Here is a 22,491-nt window from a genome sequence, read left to right on the forward strand (position 1 = left end):
GTTGACTTTAGTTTGTTCACAGTAGGAGATCTGGCAATGCTTGGAGAACCAAGAACTTCTTAATTACAAAGACATGGGTGTCTAAGCATCAGACAAATGTTACAAATGACTAGAGAGAGAACACGCATACCTGTCTGACTCCTTCCAGTGGTCTTTGTTCCCTCCATCTCCTGGACCACGGCTGGAGTTCCCACTTTGGCCTTTTGGGACACTCACCCCATCTACTTTATTTTCATCTGCTTGAGTGGAAATGCAAAAATAAATTGAAGGCAAGTAAATACTTCCTCTCCTCTCCTAGGTTTCCTAAGGGCTGGAGAAAAATGTGCTCACATGTACTGAGGGAAATTAAACCTCACCCCAACCCAGACTTCCTTCCTAAGCCCTTCTTCCCACGCACTCTCTATATATAACACACACGCCTCCCCCCAAACAAAATCCACGAAAAAGTTCCACTGTAGGATTACGCCACCATGAAAGGCAAACTGGTAATAAGAGCTATGATGCTGTTGTGAGTGACCTTGGCCTTACAGATGGTTGACATTTCTAATCTGTACCAAGCATGTTATTTTCCTTCTGACCCCCCCTCCCCCCCATCCCGCCTTCAAAGAAATGTTTTACCAGGAAAGGGCAGGGTTCCATGCTTTCTCTAAAGAGACCACTCCTGCCCTCTACTGGCAAGAAAAGGCAGATAATCTAAGAACCTTTAACACAAAACCAAGTACAAAATACACTGGAATTCAGTATGTCATCACTTCTTTATAGGTTTTTTAATTGAGGCCTCTAGGTGAAAAAAAACCTATTCTCCTTTTGGTCTTACCTTTCCTTGCTGGTCCTTCCTCAGATGGTTGAGCTGGAACTACTTTCCCCCCACCACTAGAAGGAAAACATGTAATCACATCATTAGTCATCTTAAGGACGGAAGAGATAAGAAACTTATAATCACTCTCCAAGTGCAGTAAGCTTTACAGAGAACTAAAAATACATAACACTGAGGAACGTTAAAATACGGGAAAGACGACAACAAAAGCAATTACTTGAACACTAAGTGTCATGTCCTCTAGAATCATCACAATCACGCAAGGTTAATATTATTCTCTATTTTACAAATGAGGATCCTAAGACTTAGGGGTGTAGTTTCCCCCTCCCGCCACTGCCAATATGTGGCTGCTGTGGGTTCTGATTTATAAGTATTTGCAGATTTTGAGTAACCAAAGTGATGTCAACTAGCTATAAAAACTCTAGAAAATGGAACAATTGGTGCTTAGGAGCCAGCTCCAGTATTCCAATGAATCTGAACTATGAGAGCAAAGACAGGGATGGATGCTCTCTAAGGCCAACTCCCCATAGGGCATGTTTAATCATGACATCACAATATTTAAGATTCTAGAGCTAACCAACTGCTGCTTCCAAGCTGACTCACCTTGTAGGGGATTGCTGCTCTGTGTCTGAGCTCTGAGATCGAGCAGGAGGGTTAGAACTTCGCTTCACCCAAGCATTCTCCTTTGGTGGAGGGGCTGGCATTACCTTTAGAGGCTGTTCAGGTTTGGGAGGCTTAGAAGTTGGAGAGTGACAGTCTTCTTCCTTATTGAACGTTTCATTTTCTAGAGACTTCTCACTCTCTCTCCTTCGCGCATCTGTGAAGTCAGAGTGGGAGGTCAAATTATCAGGAAAAAGGCTTATTGTATAACCATCTATCAGGATCTCAACAGAGAGGGAAACGGTCCACCTCCACAGTATTGCTATCATTTTTCTTTTTTTTGGTTAACCCTCACCCAAGGATATTTTTTCCAATGATTAAAAAAATAAAAAATAAAATAAAAAATGCTTTATTGATTTCAGAGAGAGGGAAGGAGAGGGAGAGAGAGAGAAACATCAATGTTGAGAATCATCGATTGGCCACCTCCTGCACGCGTCCTACTGGGGAATCGAGCCCACAACCCAGAAATGTGCCCTGACTGGGAACTGAACCATGACCTCCTGGTTCATGGGTGGACACACAACCACTGAACCACAATGGCTGGGCTCCAGTGATTTTTAGAAAGAGTGGAAGAGAAGAAGGAGGAGAGGGAGAGGTGGAGCAAAAAAGACAGACACACTGATTGGTTGCTTCCTGAATGCGCCCAGGCAGGGCCAGGGATCAAACGTGCAACCCCGGTATGTGCCCCTGACTGGTAATCCAACATGTGAGCCTGCTGTCCACAGGCTGGTGCTCTAACCACTGAATCACACTGGCCAGGGCTATCATTTTTCTTAAATACCGACTCTAACTTGGCTCCCAAAATATGAGAAAATGTTTTACTGATGCAAAAGAAATTGGAAAAACAACTCTCCAAGGATAGCCTTGGACCTTTCCTTAGGCATGAGCAAGTATTCTTTATTTTAGGATTATAGCTTTTCTGTCAAAATGGTTGTACAGAGAGAGAAAGAGAGAAAGAGAGGAGAGAAAGAGAGAGAAAGAGAGAGAAAGAGAAAGAGAAAGAGAGAGAGAGAGAGAGAGAGAGTGTGTGTGTGTGTGTGTGTGTGTGTGTGTGTATAAAAATAAAGGGGACCTATGTTAAATCTCAAACTCTAGGAACCACTGATCAACTTAGAGGCTCAACACACACAGATACATAACTAAACACGACATAATCAAATTTATACACTTATGAAAGCCAGAACGTACTCATGTATTTTTTTAAAAAGCACCAAGTGTCTCCTCAAAACTACGAGCTTATTGTCCTGGCCAGTGTGGCTCAATGGTTAGAACGTTGGCCTGCGGACTGAAGGGTCCCAGGCTCAACTGCAGTCAAGGGCACGTACCTCGGTTGCAGGCTCGGGCCCTGGGTGAGGCAACCAATCGATGTGTGTCTCTCACATCGATGTTTCTCTCTCTCTCTTTGAAATAGCAATGGAAAAATAATCCTCGAGTGAGGATTCAAAACAAAAAACTGAGTTTATTTTGTCAGACTCTTTTTACATTTTAAGGGCAAGCTCTTCAAAAGTAGGGATACAAATCAACCCCTCATCATACTCCTACGTGGGTACAAAGAGGCATTACATCCTGTTACTAAGAACCTACTCCAGCATGAGTAATTTCCAGAAAACTTATACAACATGTGGACAACTATTTCCAAGTTAGCCCAGCCCTGAGCCATGTTTTGAAATGCTCAAGTACAAATCAATTTCGAAGTAGGCGAAGCCTTAGAAAACCACACTGGCTCAATACTAAGGGAAGGAAGGGGTTTTAACTGAACCATTCAGTTTCCAAAGCACTAACCATGCTTGGGACCAATCAGTAAATTCAAATGAGGAAGGATCGCAAGCAGAGTATCATCACCCGAGACATTATTCTGAATAAATGAAACTCTGAGATTTCTATACATAGAATGTAGGGACAAATGTAACAGTCAAGTATACTCTTTAGTAGAAAATTATTAAACAGATCATTTAAGTCTCTCTCTGGTGCCCATTTCTCAGATTTTTCAGAGCAGGAGATATAAAACTCAGGTCAATCCAGGGAACCCAAATAAAGAGTCCAGGACTGAATTTAACACCCCAAAGTCTCTGCATAATTTGGTTATGGATACGTTATGGAAAAGGGCAATAATATGGTACCCACCCTGGTCTGACTTACTTCTGCCAGAAGTGGCCGAGGTCCCAGTCTGTGATGACTCACTTCCTGTCCTTGATCGTTCCCGTTCCTGAGTTTCTTCACTTCGCCAGCTTGGGTGTCTGTATAAGAGATTTAACAAAATATATATGTCCAGCTCAGTGAAGACCACCTTGAACTCATGCTTACCCCTCAAGAACCATCACTTAATATTTTTTCACACTTGCTTTATCTATGGGCATGTGCATGCATCTGTCTCTTTTTTCCTTAAACCACTTGAAAGCTGCAACACTAAGATACTTTGGCTCCAAATATTTTAGCAAGCATTAGCTAGGGTTAAGAACATTCTCCTACATAATCTACAACACTGCACTCCCTTACGGATAACATAATTCTGCAAGTCATTCAAAACTGGGCTTAGTTGTCCAGAACATTGTTATAGAAGGTTTCTACCCTATAAGAGCCAATGCCACCTTTTAACAATAAATATTCTGTAATGACTCGTTTAGTATCCTATGTAACACTTAGCTAGTATAACCAACGTACACACAAGTAAAAGTAAATGTTTTCTCTCTACTTTATCCCTAGTAAATTGAAAAGATGTAAATCTGCCCACCTCACCATGGTGGGGGTTTTACTGTATATACTACAACCGGGCTTGCAAAATTTTCTCAAAGGCCCAGATAAACTTTACTTATAAAAACAGGCCCAGATCGTAATTTGCTGACTCCTGTATTAAAGTACCACCAATTTATATTTGTTACAGATTAAACCAATTAGGCCTTTTGAAAACTGTGAGGGATAGGCAACGTAACTGGGTTAAACTGTCCATACACTACAGACCACCTGGCAGCCCCAGCCCACGTACACTAGATGCTGATAAATGACAACCAATTAACATCCATGCAAATTTCCCAAGTGCCCCTGGAGATGTAATGCCCCCACTGGATTCAGAGATGGAAATTTATACTGATGGTAACCTCACCTCTCCCGAGGCCGCCGTTCTAGTTTTGGCTCATCCAGCTGACGCTGCAATTTCTCCTGTTCCTTCTGTAGCCGCTCCTCTACTTCTCGTTCTCTAGCAGCCGTGTCAACAGGCTTTGCTCCTCCAAAGATAGAGGCTGCTCGACTGGACTGGGAGGTGCTAGCAGAGGAATCATCTTCCTTAGGAGTGCTCCGAGGCTTTAGATTCAGTTTGGGTCTTTGGGGGGGACCTAAGTTAAATAAAACTCTAAGTAATAGGTTTTCAAAATCAGAAGCTGATGGCTGAAAGCCAGATTCCCAGACAGAGCTTTTACATGGGATTCAGATTAGTGGCCTAGCCAATCCAGCAGAGAAGGTAAGAGGGAGATTAGAAAGTGGGTGGTTTAAATAACCAAGTCCAATCAATCTTTCCACTACTACATCCATGATAAAGTACCAGGCTAAGGGAAAAACTAAAAATCGTACAAATTTACATGATAAGCCAATTTTTTATCATGGTTACTATTACCTGAGAAGAAATTTTCAACTACAATAAACTACTACATGGAAGTATCTTGTTCAAATGTCAGCTGGAAGATGGATTACTGCAGTAGGTTAAGGGCTTGTAACAATTATGACAGGGCAGACCTTAGTCTTACACTCTTATCTCTGTGCATAACAGAAATCTGATGGTGATTCACAGAGCAAAGTATGCAACACTGAATATCTGACTATAAGCTCAAAGGGAGTTTGATTTCTTCCTGGATTCAAGTGGTCAGCATATCTCAAAATAAACTTGAGTGTTTCAAGAGAACTGTGTTTCTCAAATTCAGTGTTTATCCTAAATATTTCAGACATACAAAAGATACAGAAGGTAAAGAAAGCCTATGTGCGCTCTCTGTCCCAGGTGCAAGCTTTCCTTCCCCCACAGGCATGCATCTCCTAAACTCTAAGGGACCCCATGAGGCTTGTAACCAGAGCGCAATGGGCAGTGGCAGCTCATCCCAGGCACACCCTGTGAACCTGTCCCACGGCCCCCCTTTCTCTGACTTCTTGTTTCACTGTCCCCAGCTTGAATAAACGTCCTCTAAAATTAAAGAAAAAAAGAAAAAAAGAAAAAAAAGAAAAGCCTTTGTGTACCAACCACCCTGATGTAGTAAAACACTCTGAAAACCACTGAAACCTGAGTACCCTCCCTCTGACGACATGCCCAGCTATGCTGCCTTCTCTTAGCCACTATACTGAACTTGGTATTTATCACTCCCATGCATGTCTTCACACTTACCAAAGGTTAGAAATCTTTATTATTGAAGCAACTCTTACTGCTCTTCCCCCTTTCATAACTTCCATTTATTCATCTACTCAACAAATAACTTGCGCACCTATATTTCAGAAATTGTGCTAAGGCCAGAATTCAATGGCTGGGAAGTTTTTAGTTCCTGTCTGCAAGAAGCCCAATTTAGTGGGAGGATCAGTTAAAAAGAGTATAGTATGCTAAGTTCTACAAAACAGGACTTTATCCATATGAAAGGTGTAAGACTGGGGTAGTGTTTGGGGAAGCCTATAAAGGCTTCAAAGTGCTAACATCTGAGTCCTGAAAACTGAACACACAACCACCAGGGCAGATGGGGAAGGGATGGGAGACAACTGAAGAGGTAAACTGAAGGCAGAACAGTGAAGGCCCTTGTATATCACAAGTATCTTTCAAACCATGAAGATACTAGGAAGGTTTTTTTGTGTGTTTTTTTTAATTAAAAAAAAAAAAAAAATTTTTGATTTTAGAGAGAGGGAGGAAGGGGGGAGAAAAAGAAACATTGATTTGTTGTTCCACTTACTTATGCATTCACTGGTTGATTCTTGTATGAGCCCTGACTAGGGATCAAACCTTCAACCTTGGTGTATCAGGATGACACTCTAACCTACTGAGCTGCCCAGCCAGGGCCTGAGACTAGGAAGATTTTTAAAAGGAGAATAATCTAATTAGATCTTGTTCCAGAAAGACAATTTGGGCCAGTGTGAAGAATGAAGTGAGGCAGAGAAATCTGTTAGTAATGTGGGCATAGCACTGAAGCCTGAACAAAAGCAGTGGTAGTGACTCGAGAGACAAGGGGGTAGGTCAGAGAAGGGAGTAGGTAAGGTTACCAGAAAAAAACCCTCAGGTGTACAGCTATTGGGGGAGGGAATGGAGTGAGAGAAATAGGAGTCAAAGACCTGATGCACACATCTGAGCCTTCACTTTTCTCACAAGTGAAGATGGTAACTGTACCTACCTATGCCAGAAAGAATTCTTATAATTAGATAATACTTGTATGAGAACTCAGCTCAATGTTGGTGCAGAGTAAATGCTTAATAAATGCCAGCTATTATTTATAGGTTTCTTAAATGGAAATAGATAACAACAATGCTTTTAAGAATGAATTAAAAGCTTTGTAAAAAAACTGGGAATGTTATTTTTGTTTGAGGGAGGAGGAAAAAACTTTACTGCAGTGGCATTTCAACACCCCTGTGTTTTGTTAGTTGTCCAGGTCTACTGTCCTTACTTGAAATTACAGTCGATGATGTATATAAAACACCTGGTACCAAGACAGGGCTGACAAAAGGATGTTAATTTTTTTAAATTTAATTTTTATTTAAAATATGTCTTTACTGATTTCAGAGAAAGGAAGGGAGAGGGAGAGATACAAACATCAATGATGAGAGAGTGTTATTGATGGGCTGCCTCCTGCACACCCCCTGCTGGGGATCGAGCCTGCAAGCCAGGCAATGTGCCCTGACCTGGAACTGAACCACGATCTCCTGGATCATAGATTGATGCTCAACTGCTGAGCCACACTGGGTAGGCTGACAAAAGGATGTTAAAAGACTGGTGTTGCTGTCTAAAAATTCTGGGCTAGCCTGGCCGGCATGGCTCAGTGGTTGAGCACTGACACATGATCCAGAAGATTGCAGTTCCTGGTCAGGATATATTCCTGGGTTGTGGGCTCGATCCCCAGCAGGGAGCGTGCGGGAGGCAGCTGATCAATGTCTTGTCACTGATATTTCTATCTCTCTCCCTCTGAAATCAGTAAATATATATATATTTATATATAAACATATAAAAAAATAAATATATAAATATATTTATATACAAATATATTTAAATAAATAAATAAATAAATAAATAAATAAATAAATAAATAAATAAAAATTCTGGGCCAGTTACCTTACTTTTTCAACGATATCACTAAAGTCAGAATACAAATGGTGACCATTTAGTAATACTTTCTAAGAGGTCAGATTTGTAACTCCAGGTTTTTATATAAATGTTATAATAATAGGGTCATTTTAGAAGAGGTACACTGGCATCTTAGCATTAATTAATAACTACTGTGGTAATTAATAATGGCATTAAAATCAGCAATGCTTAGTTTTGAACCCAATAGTGTGAATTACTGGCTATGAGACTGTATTATTGCCTTCATTAGAAAAATGGGAATAACACTACCCAATTTAAGTGTAGTTTATTAAATGAGATCACATCATAAAAATGTATGACAATGTTTTTTTCCTTTCCTACTTTGTTTACTCAATAAATTTTAACTGAAAAATCTATATATTAAGGGAAGTTAGAAATAGACTTTGCTTTATTTCCATTATGTCACCCATATCCAATGCTTTCCATTACGCTCTGCTGCACCCTTTACAATATGTAAATTCTACCTGTGCCCATTTAAGGGGTTTGAACATAACTGAGAATTTTCCCATCAGTTTATTCAGTGGTCTGCACCATTAAGCAAGCAAAAGGAAATGATTACCTCTATCATCACGCCTATAATCATCCCGGGAGTAATCATCTCTGGAGCTCCAAGAGCGATCATCACGTCTCTCATATCTGTCCTCATAGCGGTCCCCGCCTCCTCTGTAGTCATCGTCCCTACGGTACCCACTACCAAATGCTCTTCTGCCACTGCCTATCCTGGAATCATAGCCTGTAAATAAATACACCCTAAACTGTGATCATCACACTGGAGACGAGAAGGAATTTAAAACAAAGTAATTTAACTTAATGATGTTTTATAATGACCTCTATCATAGTCTCTGCTGCCTCTGTCATCATAGCGATCCCGGCCACTGTATCGATCCATGTCCCGGCGTGGGCCATCACGATAACTGTCCCGATACCCATCACGGTATCGGTCTGAATCATAACGATCTCGATCTCGATACTCTAAAGGGAAGAGAGAGAAATAACACCATCTTTTTTGGACACTAAAGAAATAAGAAAGCCAATTAGGTCAATTTGGTTTCATGAGTTTATATTCATTGCTGTATCCATTTTTATAAAAATAAGTTACATTATATAGTGGAAGAATTTGTATTGAATTAAAGTATTCATTTGACCTAAATTTTATCTCTAGTAATCCAATACACATTGCTGGGCTAATTAACAATTTTGGAGGAAGTTAGGGGAGAGAAAAATATATTCCATAATGAATTTCCAAGATTAAAGATTAAAATATTAAAACACAAAATATCAGAAGAAAATATAGTTGAAATTTGAAATCTTCTATCCTTGGTGCCAAAGATCCAATCAGAGATCACTTAAAGTTTAGCATGAAAAAACAATATGCACATCACAAATCTGAGGCAAAGAAAGTGAGAAAAACATATGCAACACACGACAATGAGTTGTCTATTACTAAAATGAATAGGGCATCATATTCTACTACCAAAATGGCAAAGATTAAAATAAGTGATACATCTTGTGTTGACAAAGTTTAGAGGAGAAAGTCAAGTCCCACACTACTGATTTTAAAGTAGTATAACTACTCTCAAAGTTGTTTCAGAACTATGTATTAAATTATGTATACACTCTGGGCCAACAATTCAATTTCTAGGAATTTTTCCTGAGCAAATAACTAGACACATGTACAAAAGGAGGTCCATTGTAATGTTTTCTTACAAATAAATTAGGAGGCACCCATACAAAGCAACCATTAAAAACTGAATGAGAAATGTAATTACAAAATGTGTTCACAACATATTGTTTGAAAAAAGTACATTATAAACTATATTTTACACACATATACAAGAATATCAATGCCAGAAGACTCTAAATGCCAGAAATTTGTATAAAGAAATAGTAGCTCAGGTGGCAACTGTGGAAAGTATAACTCATTTATAAAAGGGGGTACTGGTGATTTAGCTTCAGCTGACTTGCTAGATCTTTCAATTTTCTGAGAGAAGCTGGGAACCCAGATTTTTATATAAAAAAATTTCAATTTCTAAACATGATTAAAAAACCCCCAAAATACTTTGAATTTAATAATTGATGTGTATATGCCAAAGAGGGACAATAATTTTATGACTGCTTCCTTTTAAACAATCATTTCATTTTGCAAAGAACATAATTTTGTCTATGTGAACAGACATTCTGTGGTAGTTTAAATTTATAAATTAAAGCACATGCTAATGCTAGTCAAGTAATTATATACAGTAGAGCATCTAAAACAGAATTCAAAAAACAAACATACAAAAAAATCTGCTGTGTTTATTTTGAAATATATTTTTAATTTCAGGAGAGGAGTGAACTCTATACACAATTTTGTTTCGATAATATTAAAATGATTATAAGCTTGTACTACTCACTAAGAAAACAGGGATTAACAGTGAAGAAAAGAAGCACATTAGTACACGATTACTAAGACAGCCAGGAAATATACAAGTTTTTGCTGAGATTTCGCAGAATTTCAGAGTGTGTTTTATGGGCCCAATACTTGGGATAGGAGTCTCTGATCTCTTCACATGTATAGTTTAACATGCTGACAGAGCTGACTATGGGGCCATAACCCAGTCCTACAAACTTGGCAGCTTTGGATAACATCACATTCAACTCTTTCTTGGTATCCATCCTACTTCCTCTAAATTCAAGCTCTGAGGTGAGAAAACAGTTGTGGCCCTTGATTAAAATCAGGACCTTTGGTCTGCACGTCTACTTTTTCTTTCAAAAGCCATTTCTTCCTGTTAACAACAGAACATTTTGCAAAAAAGCCAAAGTGAAGTACCTCAGGTAGTTCTCTCCAAGGCTTTGTTGGGTCATGAAGACTTCACCGTAAAGTCAAATATAAAATTAATTTTGCTGTTCCCTCCCCCCCATCTTTAAACTTAAAAAGCAGAATAGTATTTGTAGTTAAAGGACTCCCTCCACCCTCTATCCACAATCCTGGGGGTGGTTATATCACCATGCATGCATTTTTACAACTTACGTATTAATACTATATTATACTGTTTTCAAATTTCTACATTTTTGCCCCCTCAAAAGGTTTTGAATTTTATCGCCACTGTTACATGGATGCTATGCTATTAAGTAGTCATTACAGGAACAAACCACTACTCAGCCATTTCTTTACTGAACAGTAGGTTCTTTCCATTTTAAAAATACATACATTGTTGAGTATTTCTTCACGTATTTTAATCAAGTTGCATAATTTTCTCCACAAACATTTTACAAAGCTTTTGTCGGACTTAGGTGGTATAGGTCTGACAAAACTCCTACCCCATGACATTCTTTATTCCCCTTCTCTAAAATTATCTTTTATTTGCAGATTGTATAAACAATGTCCAATGAGGACAGGGTTTTTGTCTGTTTTGTTCACTGTTGTAGCCTGAACTTAGAACAATGTCTGGCACATGGCAGACATTTAGTTTCTTTGAAGTGAATTTTGTTATTTTAAAAGGTATGTTTAAAAATTTACATTTTGACTGATTCTCCTTTCCATTCCTGGTGGGGAAACAGTGCCCTGGAGGAGGGAGGCAGTCCCCCAGTGCACTGCCACTTAGGGAGCAGGGGAACAGAATGTCCTTATCCAAAGAAGCACTGTGTCTGACCATCTGTTTAGAGGAGACAGAGAAGCCAGGAGAGGAAAGGAAGGCCACGAGATGAGTCAGTGGTCAAGCATGGACGGGGGCCCAGAAGTCCCAACTCCCTTCAAGGTGCATTCCTGCAGCCTCTTAGATGGATGGGGGCAAGCAGCCAGCCCATGCTAACTACAACAGCACCCATACTAGCCCCCCACACCCTCACCTTGCTTCCTGCCCCCTTAGCCCATTCTCCACAGTGCACCTCAGAGACCTGATCTCACTGGTTCCCTATTTAAAATCCTGCAGTGGCACCTTCTGACCCTCAGGATAAAAGTCAGACTCGTCCTTGCCCTAGCCAGTTTGGCTCAGTGATTAGAGCATTGGCTCGAAGACTGAAGGGTTCCGGGTTTGATTCCGGCCAAGGGCACGTACCTCAGTTGCATGCTTGATCCCCAGCCCTTGCAGGGAGGCAACCAATCAATGTGTCTGTCTCCCTCCCTTCCACTCTCTCTGAAAAGCATTGGAAAAAAATACCCTCAGGTGATTTAAAAAAAAGGTCAGATTCCTCTGGGGCCCACATGGCCTGACACCTGACCCCCTGACTACCTCTCTAGCCTATACCCCGCCATGTCCTCTCTCTGGGCCTCGACCATGCTTTTCTGATCAAGCACTCCAAGCTCTTTCTGGCCTCTACACTTTTGCACATGCTGTTTCTTCTACCTAGAACAATGTTCCTGTCCCTGCATTATGTGTGTCCTCTTAACCTCAGGTCTCAGTTGAAATATTTCTTCCCCAGGGAAGCCTTAATGTACCTAAATAAGAACGTCCACCAATCCAAAAAAAAGAAATTACATTTTGACTGTTTGCTGCTAGTAATGCAACCAATCTTTGTATAGCAGGTTCTCAATAATGTGGGAACTTAACTCTGTTTCTATCAATTAGCCTATGGTAAAACTGGTTTCATTATATGCTGTTTCACTTAAAGATGCAGAACCTATTGACAACATCAAGTGAGGACTTACTGTATACCACTCTTAAACCATCAATCTTGCTGAACTCCTGTTAATTCAAGTATTTTACTTTGTAGAATCTCTTGGGTTTCTTTATAAACTGTCTCCAAGAAAAGAGAGAAAGAAACACAGAAAAAATTAACTTGGTAAAAATGAACTTACTGTCTCCAAAGCTATCATCACCTCTTCTAGGTGGGTAGTCATCAAAGCTGTCTGTGGCAGGACGGGCCCTCCAGTCTGTATCTGTTTTGTCAGAATCCCGATTTCTATCTCGGCCGAAAGAACGATCATCCCTGTCTATAGATATATAAAACAAAATAAAAACATAAGTGAGCTCACAAAAACATTTTGTGCAGTATTTCCCCCACACATAGAAAACTACCCTCAATTTACTGTATTTCTTGCTCACACCACAGCAGAGTCCTGAAGTTACCCCAGACACCATAAGTACACTCTCCAACTCAACTGAATGATATATTTCCTCATATTTACTCCTACTGGCTTAATGCTTATCTGTCTTAACTTCTGTATAAGGAACCCTGATATATACATAAATTAGGCCTCTTTTGTGCTCAATGTGCTATTGGGTATCTAATCTATTTATTATACATTGAACATTCACCTACCTCAATCAGGGTTCCTCAACCTCAACACTACGAATATTCTGAGCTGGATAATTATTTCTTGTGGGGGGCTGTCCTATGCACTATCAGATTAGTCCCTGGCTTCTGTTGTAGGTCAGTAGCACTCCCCACAGTTATGACAACACAAAATGTCTCCAAACATCAACGAATGTCTCCAGGGGCAAAATCATCCTTAGTTAAGAACTACTGCTCTAGATTAAGGTAGGAAAACCATGATCTATCTTGATTAACATTTTCTGGGAAAGGGCATCCTGCTTTGTCATCCTAGGACAATAACAAAACAGGAGAACTTCTGTCAGCTTTCTTACCTTTATCCTGGGCTTGATCGGCAACGTCCACTCGAATTCTCCTGTTACCTAGAGACTGAGAGCATAGGACCATATTAACCAACCTTTTGCCCCATTATGCACAAATCCCATGAGTGACCTTGAACATCTGGGCATAGCAGAAGCACTGGGGGAAGGAAGATAAAGGAAAAACACTGTAATCTACCCAACACTCCAATTTGTTGGCTAAAGAATCTTTTATAAAGACCTGAAAACTGAGATAACCCCTTAAAATTAACAAAGTTAAGGTGGGCTTAAATGATGTCAGGTCAATTAACTCACTATTTTTATAAAGCCAAATTTCACAGAATATAGTTAATTTAACTTTTCACCTATCAAAGGCAATTTGATATCAAGTACAATAAATTAAAAATAATTCCCAGACAACTAGCTAAATAAAAGACACATTTGGGTCCAGAGTAATTATTTATTCAAGCACTTCCCGAGCCCTTACAACTATGTATCACAAAGTTGCTTAAATCATGGTCTCTGTGTATAGTCTCAAGTTCTTTCAGTTAATATTACCTTTGGGTAAATCAGTTCCTCCAGGATACCCTCTGATTTCCCATTCCCATATCATTATTTATATACATTGAACCCAATTAATTCTACTGCTGATTTTTCCTCATTTCACAGTAGAATCTATAGTTGAAGAAGGATAACAGTGAATTTTAAAGTATCCAGAATTATATTAAATACTACTATAATAAAATCTCTAAATACAAAGCAATTCCTTAGTCTAGAGCATGGCAACATTTTAATAGTTAATCCAGCAAACTTCAGATAATTGTATGGTATAAAAAAAAAATTATCTTTATTGTTCAAAGTATTACAGATGTCTCCCTTTCCCCCACTGATCCCCTCTATCTCACACCTGTCCCCGCTATGCTATTCTTTTTTAAAATCCAGACTGAGAAGTTAAAAATTAGTAATGTTAATAAAACCTAAAAATGATCTAAGAAATACTTTGGAATAACTTCAGCTTTTCATATATTTAACTAAATAAGTAAATTTTTACTTCTAACTAACATTTTCTTCAGATTATCAAAGTGGTACTCAATTTACAAGACAGGAAAAATTAAGAGGTGTTGATTTTAATCATGTCAAATGGCCGATCTGGACCATAGAATTATGGCACAAATGGCACTGGAAATTATCTTCTCAACAGAGGGATTTCTGGAATTAAAAGAAATTAGAAACTTCCATCACTAAAAGGTAAATAAATGCTTCAATATCCTGCTTGGGCTAGCCTAAGAATCACTACATATAGCACCAATCACATAATAACTGTATTACAGTTAGATTTAATCCCTATTTCCCCCTCTTGTATTAATATCTGAATCTCCTCTCCCTACTTAACCTCTAATGTGTCTGGACAGAAAAACATCTATGGGCAATGTTAAAAAGCAGAAGGACTGAATGTTTACTGTCATTTTTCTGTAAAAGATTCCTAAGAGCATGTATTTATTACGAACTACATTCAAGTGAGAAATGTTTCCGAACCCTCTGAAAATCACAACAAAACAGCATTACTTCCCTGAAATGAGATAATGCCTTCTAACACTAACTTGATTAATATGATTTTTCTACTTGGCTTGATCTGGTCAGATTATTTTGAAAAAGCAAAGCCAGGAGAGCTGAGGCAAGGCTGTAAGTGAATGACTTGGTATGGTGAATTTCTTTGACAATTTTCCACCTAAGTACCTCCCTGAATTATTGGGGCCTGCTGAATTTGAAGTGAGCTGTGACACTTAAGTGTTACATTGTTAAAAAACCCAGGCTTTTCTAAGTAGATATTCTGGGAAACTTTGAAACAGCTACTGACCCAATTAAAAAATACCAGTTTGATAAAACACCAGGTTTGTCAGTTCTCACCCTTCAAACTCCCCACTCTTATTTTCTTTACCTCTTCATTGAGGCTCAGGGCATTGAACAAGGAATCCAGGTCCTCAAACTCAGCATAACCAAAACCTTTCAACCTCTCTGGATTGCTGGGTTCACGTGGCAAACGCACTGCACTGATCTGGAGTAAAGAAACAAAACAAAACAAAACAAAACAAAACAAAAGTTTCCCAAATCAATGTTCTGGTTCATTTGTCTCTTTTGACCACTGTACATTAAATGCAATAAATTTCTTTAAAAACACAAGAACCTGGTTGTCTTCAGGCAGAAAACCACTGCAAATCAGAATAGAACACAGACTTCATTGTATGCCTTATTAAACATCTTTAATCTGAATATGAATTTAACCCTTAAAAATAAGAGTTCAGTAGTTTTTAGTTATTTTGCAATTAATAGCAACTGCCAGTTCCACAATTAGCTTATTTTAGTCTTCTCTTTATGTCTTTACTTTAGTTCATTTAAATACATACTTCCAATTTTTATCTTTCAGAAAGTCAACTCAATTATTGCCCCAAATTTTCTGGGCAGTATATTTTTCAGAAACCTTACTTACCTGAGAACCATTGTCTTCATGCATTAATGAAAGTTTGGTAGAATCAAACATTGGATTGTAAATTCCCTCACCCCTACCCCCTCTGCTGAATTCTGAGATGGCAAACCACTGAATTTTTACTTTTTGAGGAACAGGAAAAACCTTACACTGACTAGGTTTTTATTTGAGGTTAACTTGTGTTTTCTAACTGTAAATGCAGGATTCTTTCCTTTAAAGTTTCATAGAACATTTCCTGGCACTAATTTTTATTTATTAATTATTTACAGCAGGTTACGTACTCTTCATGTCCAATTTTGAAAGTGTTTTCAAACACTTCTGATTATTTTCTTGCCATCTTCTTTCCATCATTCACATTTGTTTTCCTTACCCTTTTGCGTTACTATATTCAAGTTTATCTTCTGGATCACTGATCTGATATTTATTCTGGCTCCTGAGATATAGATTTTGTTATAGTCTTTTAAAAATTCTAGTTTAATTAAACTAATGAGACAGTAGAAAAAGGAACAAAATATGAAAGGGGGGAAGTAGCTAAAGACTAGTTCCAGAGTGTGAAGGTGAAAAGCCTGAATAGACCAGAGATTTTATTCAACATTCTACAAAAGGAGGCCACTAGAGAGAAATCAAGAACAGGTCAGCCCAGCCAGGCGTGGCTCAGCGCTTGAGCATCGACCTAGAATCCAGGCGATCGGGGTTCGATTTCTGGTCAGGGCACATGCCCGGGTTGTGGGCTCGATCAATGACTCTCTCATCATTGATGTTTCTGTCTCTCTCTCTCCCTCTCCTTTCCTCTCTCTGAAATCAATAAAGATATATTTAAAAAAAAAAAAAAAGAATAGGTCAGCCTGCCTGGCCAGGAGTGGCTCAGTGGTTGAGCACTGACCTAGGATCCAGGATACTGTGGTTTGATTCCTGGTCAGGGCACATGCCTGGGTTGCGGGCTCGATCCCCAGTCAGGGGTGTGCAGGAGGCAGCCGATCAATGACTCTCTCATCATTGATGTTTCTATCTCTCCCTCCTTCCCCCTTCCTCTCTCTGAAATCAATACAGATATATTAAACAAACAAACAAACAAGCAAACAAACAGAAGAGGTCAGCCTTCTAGTTGGTCTACATAATTAAACAGGAAAATCTGTAGGTGGCAATCAAAAATAATCACATCAAAACACCAGAGGAGGGAGCAACCTCTTAGAAGAAATGTACTTTTTTTTTTTTAAATACATCTTTATTGATTCCAGAGAGAGGAAAGGAGAGGGAAAGAGAGAGACAGAAACATCAATGATGAGAGAGTCATTGATCGAGCCCACAACCCGGGCATGTGCCCTGACCGGGAATCAAATCCCGATCGCCTGGATCCTAGGTCGATGCTCAACCACTGAGCCACGCCCGGCCGGGCAGAAGAAATGTACTTTTTAGTGTTTTCTCACTGGCAAAGACTGGAGAAAAACATAATAGAGTAGAAACCTATTTGTTACTCATTGTTTCATTTTTTTAAGTCCTAAGTATTTTTTTTAATCCAAGTTTGAAAAAAGAACTTCTGAACACCTCTATACTCTGGAACTTTCTAGAACAGCATTTTGAAATATACCGCACTACTCAGCCATAAGAGATGAAATACTACCATTGCGACAACATTGACGGACCTTGAGAGTATCATGCTAAGTGAAATAAGTCAGTCAGAAAAAGCTAAGAACCACATATTTCACTTATATGTGGGATATAAAACTGAAACTCATAGACTCAGGCAACAGTAGGGTGGTTCCCTCTGGTAACCACCCTACTGTTGCCTGTAAAGGGGACCAAATGTATGATGACAGAAGATGATTTGACACAATGCAACGAACAGACCATATCATGGAAATGTACACTTGAAACTTATATAATCTCATTAACCAATGTCACCCCAATAAAATTAATAAAAAATAGTATCTTAAGCTTTTAAAACAAGTTTATAATCACTGTAAATTCTATCATATGTGAGCAAAACTTGTCAATATAAATATATCTCTGCTAAGTTAAATGTATTCTTATAAAAAAAATCAGTAATTCTGATATAAGCCTGAGTGTCATTATCAGAATGGCTGAGTTCAGAGAAACTTTATACCTTTTAACATTTAACCAGGTACCTCACCTTAAGTTTCTTTCTTTCTTTTTTTTTTTTTTAAATATATTTTTATTGATTTCAGAGAGAGGAAAGGAGAGGGAGAGAGAGATAGAAACATCAATGGTGAGAGAGTCACTGATTGAGCCCACAATCCGGGCATGTGCCCTGACCGGGAATCAAACCCCGATCGCCTGGATCCTAGGTCGACACTCAACTGCTGAGCCACGCCCGGCCGGGCACCTTTAAGTTTCTTAACGAGGTTTTCGACTCTCTTTGTTTCAATAAGGTACTGTTAATTTTTCTAAGATTGTCTAATTGGTGTCGGATGAGAACATTCTCAGCTGTAGAGCCTAAACATTTAATCACACATCTGCTTCTTCCAAGTCTAGACACAGCCTTAGAATCTTTCTCAACACGGAAAATCAGAGATAGTCACTATCAATATGCTACCCCCCATATCTAGTTAATTGCCTAACCCTTTAGACTTACATTTAATCCTCTAAAGAATTCCTTAATGGAGTCTTCTGTCACATCATAGGGCAGGTTCCCTAGAAAAGCAGTGTAGGGTGGTGATTTGGGAAGACGGCTCCTGTCAATATTGGGTTCCCGAGCAGCCCGTGGAGCAGTGGGCAGGATGGAACGGTCAATTGGAGGTGCCCTATACACATCATCATCATTACTGTGCCAAGTGGTTGAAACTAGGATAGAAAAGTGGACATAAATTAGAGGAAACTTCCCTCACTGCCATTGTAGAATAAGACGACCTATACTAAGTGCCAACTATTAAATAAGCTACCCTAAGAAACAAACAAGTAATGTAAGAATCAGAATAGCAATGCAGAGACTCAAGTCTATTTGTTTTTAAGTATTTCAAGGCCCAGGGTTTTGTTAACAGAATCCCTTATTCCTTATGTAGGAAAAAAGAGACCATCAACTACTACTTATGGAATGTTACTATGTGCTAGGTACTTCACATTCATTACAACCCATCTTATCTTTTTAACAATCCTGTGAGACTGTTCCTCGTTCTACAAAGAAGGAAGCTCAGATTTCAGTAACTTGCACAAGGTCACAAAGATGGTAGAGCAGTAGATAGTAATCATGGTAGAGCCAGGATTCTGACCTGGGTCCCTCTCACTCCAAACGCATTTAACCACTCCAACTGTTCTCACTCTTACCTTTCAGCTAAAGAAAGTGTTTTCTTCATGGTTTATTCTCCCTTTATTCTTTTTTAAAAAAGATCAATTCTGTCCCTATGGCACTGCCCATGAATATGCACTTCAGGTATCAACACTTATGTAAAGTACAATCAGTGAAATTTATTATGAAAATAGGTTATAAAAGAAAAAGTATTCTTTAGTCTACAATGAAAGCTTTTAGGAAAAAAAAAATGGGTAATCAGATTTACGCCATACCCAATGATTTAATAATATAGCTCCTGCCAACACCTTGAAGTATAGAACTTGTCTGAGTGACACCCCAATGACTTCTTTATTTTCCCACCATAATTACTATTCCTATTCCCTTTCCTCAGATCACTTTTATTTATCCAGGAGCACTGTGACTTCATACTAACAGCTCCTAGAATTAATTATTCCTTGGCTCTGAGTATAAAAAGCTTATAGATTACATTGCAGTATCACTTTATGATATGAGGACATCACAGAAGTTTAGACTCAAAAGGAAATAATCTAGTTCTTACTTTTCAACTAAGAATGAGACTTAAAAGGACATTACTGTAAGAAAAATCTGTTAATGCAAGAGCTAGAACTAGCTCTCCTGAATCACTTTAGTCCCTATTACAAGCTCCTAAAGCCTAAACCCCAAATTCCATAAAATACATAAACGCAGATTTCTGGTTCTACAAAATAAGTTCCTTTCAAATTACAAGTGTGAACCACTACTATGGGATAGGTTTTATTTAGAAGGTAACAAAAATTCCAAGAATGATGGAAAATAAAAATTACCATCTCCTTCCAAGTCGTCTGTTTCATCAGCCCAGCTGACTGGTTTGGGGACATAGGTGCTTCCTCCACCAGTCCCTCCATCCTCAGCCAGAAAGTCTGTTAGGGAGATAGTCTTCCCCTTCTTATTCTTCTTTTTTGCTGTTTTAAAAAGGCCAGAAAGATTATTCATCAATACCTGGGTATTTGCAGGGTTGTACAATGCATTACTGTTAAATATATTTATAAAGAAAGCAACATAGCTCCAGTTGGTGTGGCTCAGTTGGCTGGGCCTTGTCCTGTGCACTAAAGGGTTGCTGGTTCTATTCCCCGTCAGGGCACATGCCCAGGTTGAGGGCCCAATCTCTGGTAGGGGACATGCAGGAGGCAGCCAATCGATGTTTCTCTCTCTCTCTCTCACAAATAAAACAAATACACAAAGCAACATAAAAGTCCATCAAAGGATTGATGATGGCACATTTATATGAATACTATGCAGATATAAATAAGGAGAAAACACAATACACTGGCACAGAAAGTCCAACGAGAAGTAAAAAAATAAAAAGTTGCGGAATACATATTATGTAAGTCCTTTTGTTTAAACACACATTAACCTGCATGGAAAAGGGTCTAGAAAGATTTTCAAATGTGCCTTCTGTGGAGAAAGGCTGGGGTGGGGGCAACCTTTTATTTCCTACTATATTGACTCATATATCATTTGAGATTTTTAATTTAGCAACTACTTGCATTTTAAGACAGGTCACTACATTCACTGCTCCTGGGATACAAAGAAACAAAAACAAAATCCCTACCCCTATAACTTTCTGTATGACATTTTTGAAGATTGTTTGATACTTGTAAAATAACCACAGAAGGTAGGAATCACTGCTATCAAAATTTACAGAAAAGGAAACTAAGACTCAGAGAGATGAAATGATTATGCTGAAGTTACAGAACTATCACATGGCAGAGCTAGAATGAAACCCAGGGTTTTGCATACCAAGTCTTGAGCTTTTCCCACAGGAGTCCCAGCCTCTAAGAAGCTTGTTATTAGTTCTATGGCAGATTATAATAATTGTGGTAAAATGCTGTACTCACTGTCATTTGAAAGTGTTAAAATAGTAAGATTCATATAAACAGCTGGATCTCTCTGCCCTCTAGGAAAAAAATTATCTCCTTCCCTATCTTAACACCACATATGAAAACGAGATATTATACTAAAGGGAATAAATAAGAAATCCCTAAGAATCAACACATTTAAATGTTTTCCATGGTTATGAAATCTTCAAGAATCTCCAACTGACTCCATTTAGTGGACTGACTGGCTCTTAGACTATCTAGTCCTCAGAACTTCTGATGGCACCAATCAACAGCTAATGTAGAAGAGCTGAAAGGACTAATTGAAGTTCTAGAACTGGCCCCCAGAGCAATCACTACATGGTTAAGAAAAAAAGTAAGAGCTTTGTTGTAACCAAGATTAGTTTCATGGTTTTTATAATCATGAGTTCCTCCTGCTATGTTCCAATTCTCCTATAATTTTCAATCCAGAAGACTAAGAATTTGTAACTTGATGTACCATTTGCTTAACTAAAAAAGGCACTCTCTCACTTGGTACTTGCCTTTCTTTTAAAATCCAACTTATTCCTATAAAGTCTTGTTTGCTATGAACAACCTCTAGGACACAATAAGAACTTGAAGTATTATGGTCTCAATGTGCAAACCAGATGAACTTAGCTGCAATTATACAGGGAAAAGATGGCCTTGAATGTGAAGTTTCCATGCCTCTCTCAAGTGAACTAATACTACTCCTGCTCCAAAAGTATAATTTATGATCAAGCAGGTTATATGTTGGATCTAGTCTATGCTTCCATAGAAAGTGGTTATGCAGAGGTTGGGTACTATAGCAGTGATACTGCTCCTGGCTCATACGCAAAGGCTAGGGGAAAGTCTAAAAAGCTAATTTGAGTAAGACATAAAACATACCTGTGAGGTAGAATGCTTATAGTGTATAGGCTTATTTTAGTTTTCTCTACATCCTAGATCTAGTTGAAAAATAGTGTCTGGGACTAGTAAGATGCTAGCTAGAGAGCCTTACTCTCATAGGACTTAATTTAGTATCATTAGCTAACCCAATTATTAACCTGCCTGGGCACTGGGACAATCAGAATAGAACTAGGTGTTAGTCCATACAATGAGGTCAAGTTCAACATAAGATTATTAAGAATTTGATTAAGGTATCCCTTTCCCCTTTGTTCTACATACATATCTAATAACAAAACCGCAGAATCCGAAATTAACTTGCCCTCTGGCCTGATTTTGACTTAAGTCAACTTTCTTTATCAGGATTTCTCAATTTTTACCCCTTGACTCTTGACAAGTCTCCTGCCATCCTTTAATGTTATTTGAAGTTTTGAAAATAAACTACATATGACTAAAAAAATTATAGCACTGTTTTAGAATACCTTTTCAAATCATGCATCTCCATGTCCCCTGATTCTGTCACTGCTCCCTCTAAAAATTTCTGGTTGAGAAATCCATGCTGGATGATGATAGATTTCATTTAAAGACAGGTTAAAATTCTTTCACAAGATTTCTAACTTAAGTTCCTTTAAATCTA

The 22,491-nt window shown here is 38.6% G+C and overlaps 1 protein-coding gene across 4 annotated transcripts in view; it reads right to left on the minus strand.

Annotated features, from left to right (window-relative positions):
* Window positions 1-22,491, minus strand: part of EIF4B (eukaryotic translation initiation factor 4B) — a 30,695-nt gene that overhangs the window by 2,650 nt on the left and 5,554 nt on the right. Inside the window, exons 2-13 of one of the 4 annotated variants that reach the window (XM_016201325.2) lie at window positions 19,899-20,036; window positions 18,421-18,629; window positions 15,282-15,398; window positions 13,358-13,412; window positions 12,568-12,702; window positions 8,619-8,762; window positions 8,350-8,523; window positions 4,578-4,806; window positions 3,617-3,714; window positions 1,421-1,634; window positions 818-873; window positions 131-236 (exon numbers count right to left, since the gene is read on the minus strand). In XM_016201325.2, coding sequence (XP_016056811.1) covers window positions 131-236; window positions 818-873; window positions 1,421-1,634; window positions 3,617-3,714; window positions 4,578-4,806; window positions 8,350-8,523; window positions 8,619-8,762; window positions 12,568-12,702; window positions 13,358-13,412; window positions 15,282-15,398; window positions 18,421-18,629; window positions 19,899-20,036 — 1,675 coding nt within the window. Of the gene's footprint in view, window positions 1-130; window positions 240-817; window positions 874-1,420; window positions 1,635-3,601; window positions 3,715-4,577; window positions 4,807-8,349; window positions 8,524-8,618; window positions 8,763-12,567; window positions 12,703-13,357; window positions 13,413-15,281; window positions 15,399-18,420; window positions 18,630-19,898; window positions 20,037-22,491 lie in introns of all 4 variants that reach the window. The other 3 variants (XM_016201324.2, XM_087814658.1, XM_087814656.1) reach the window with 3 other exon arrangements.

Source organism: Miniopterus natalensis, chromosome 2, assembly GCF_054644295.1.
Source record: "Miniopterus natalensis isolate mMinNat1 chromosome 2, mMinNat1.hap1, whole genome shotgun sequence".
NCBI classification, from domain to species: domain Eukaryota; kingdom Metazoa; phylum Chordata; class Mammalia; order Chiroptera; family Miniopteridae; genus Miniopterus; species Miniopterus natalensis.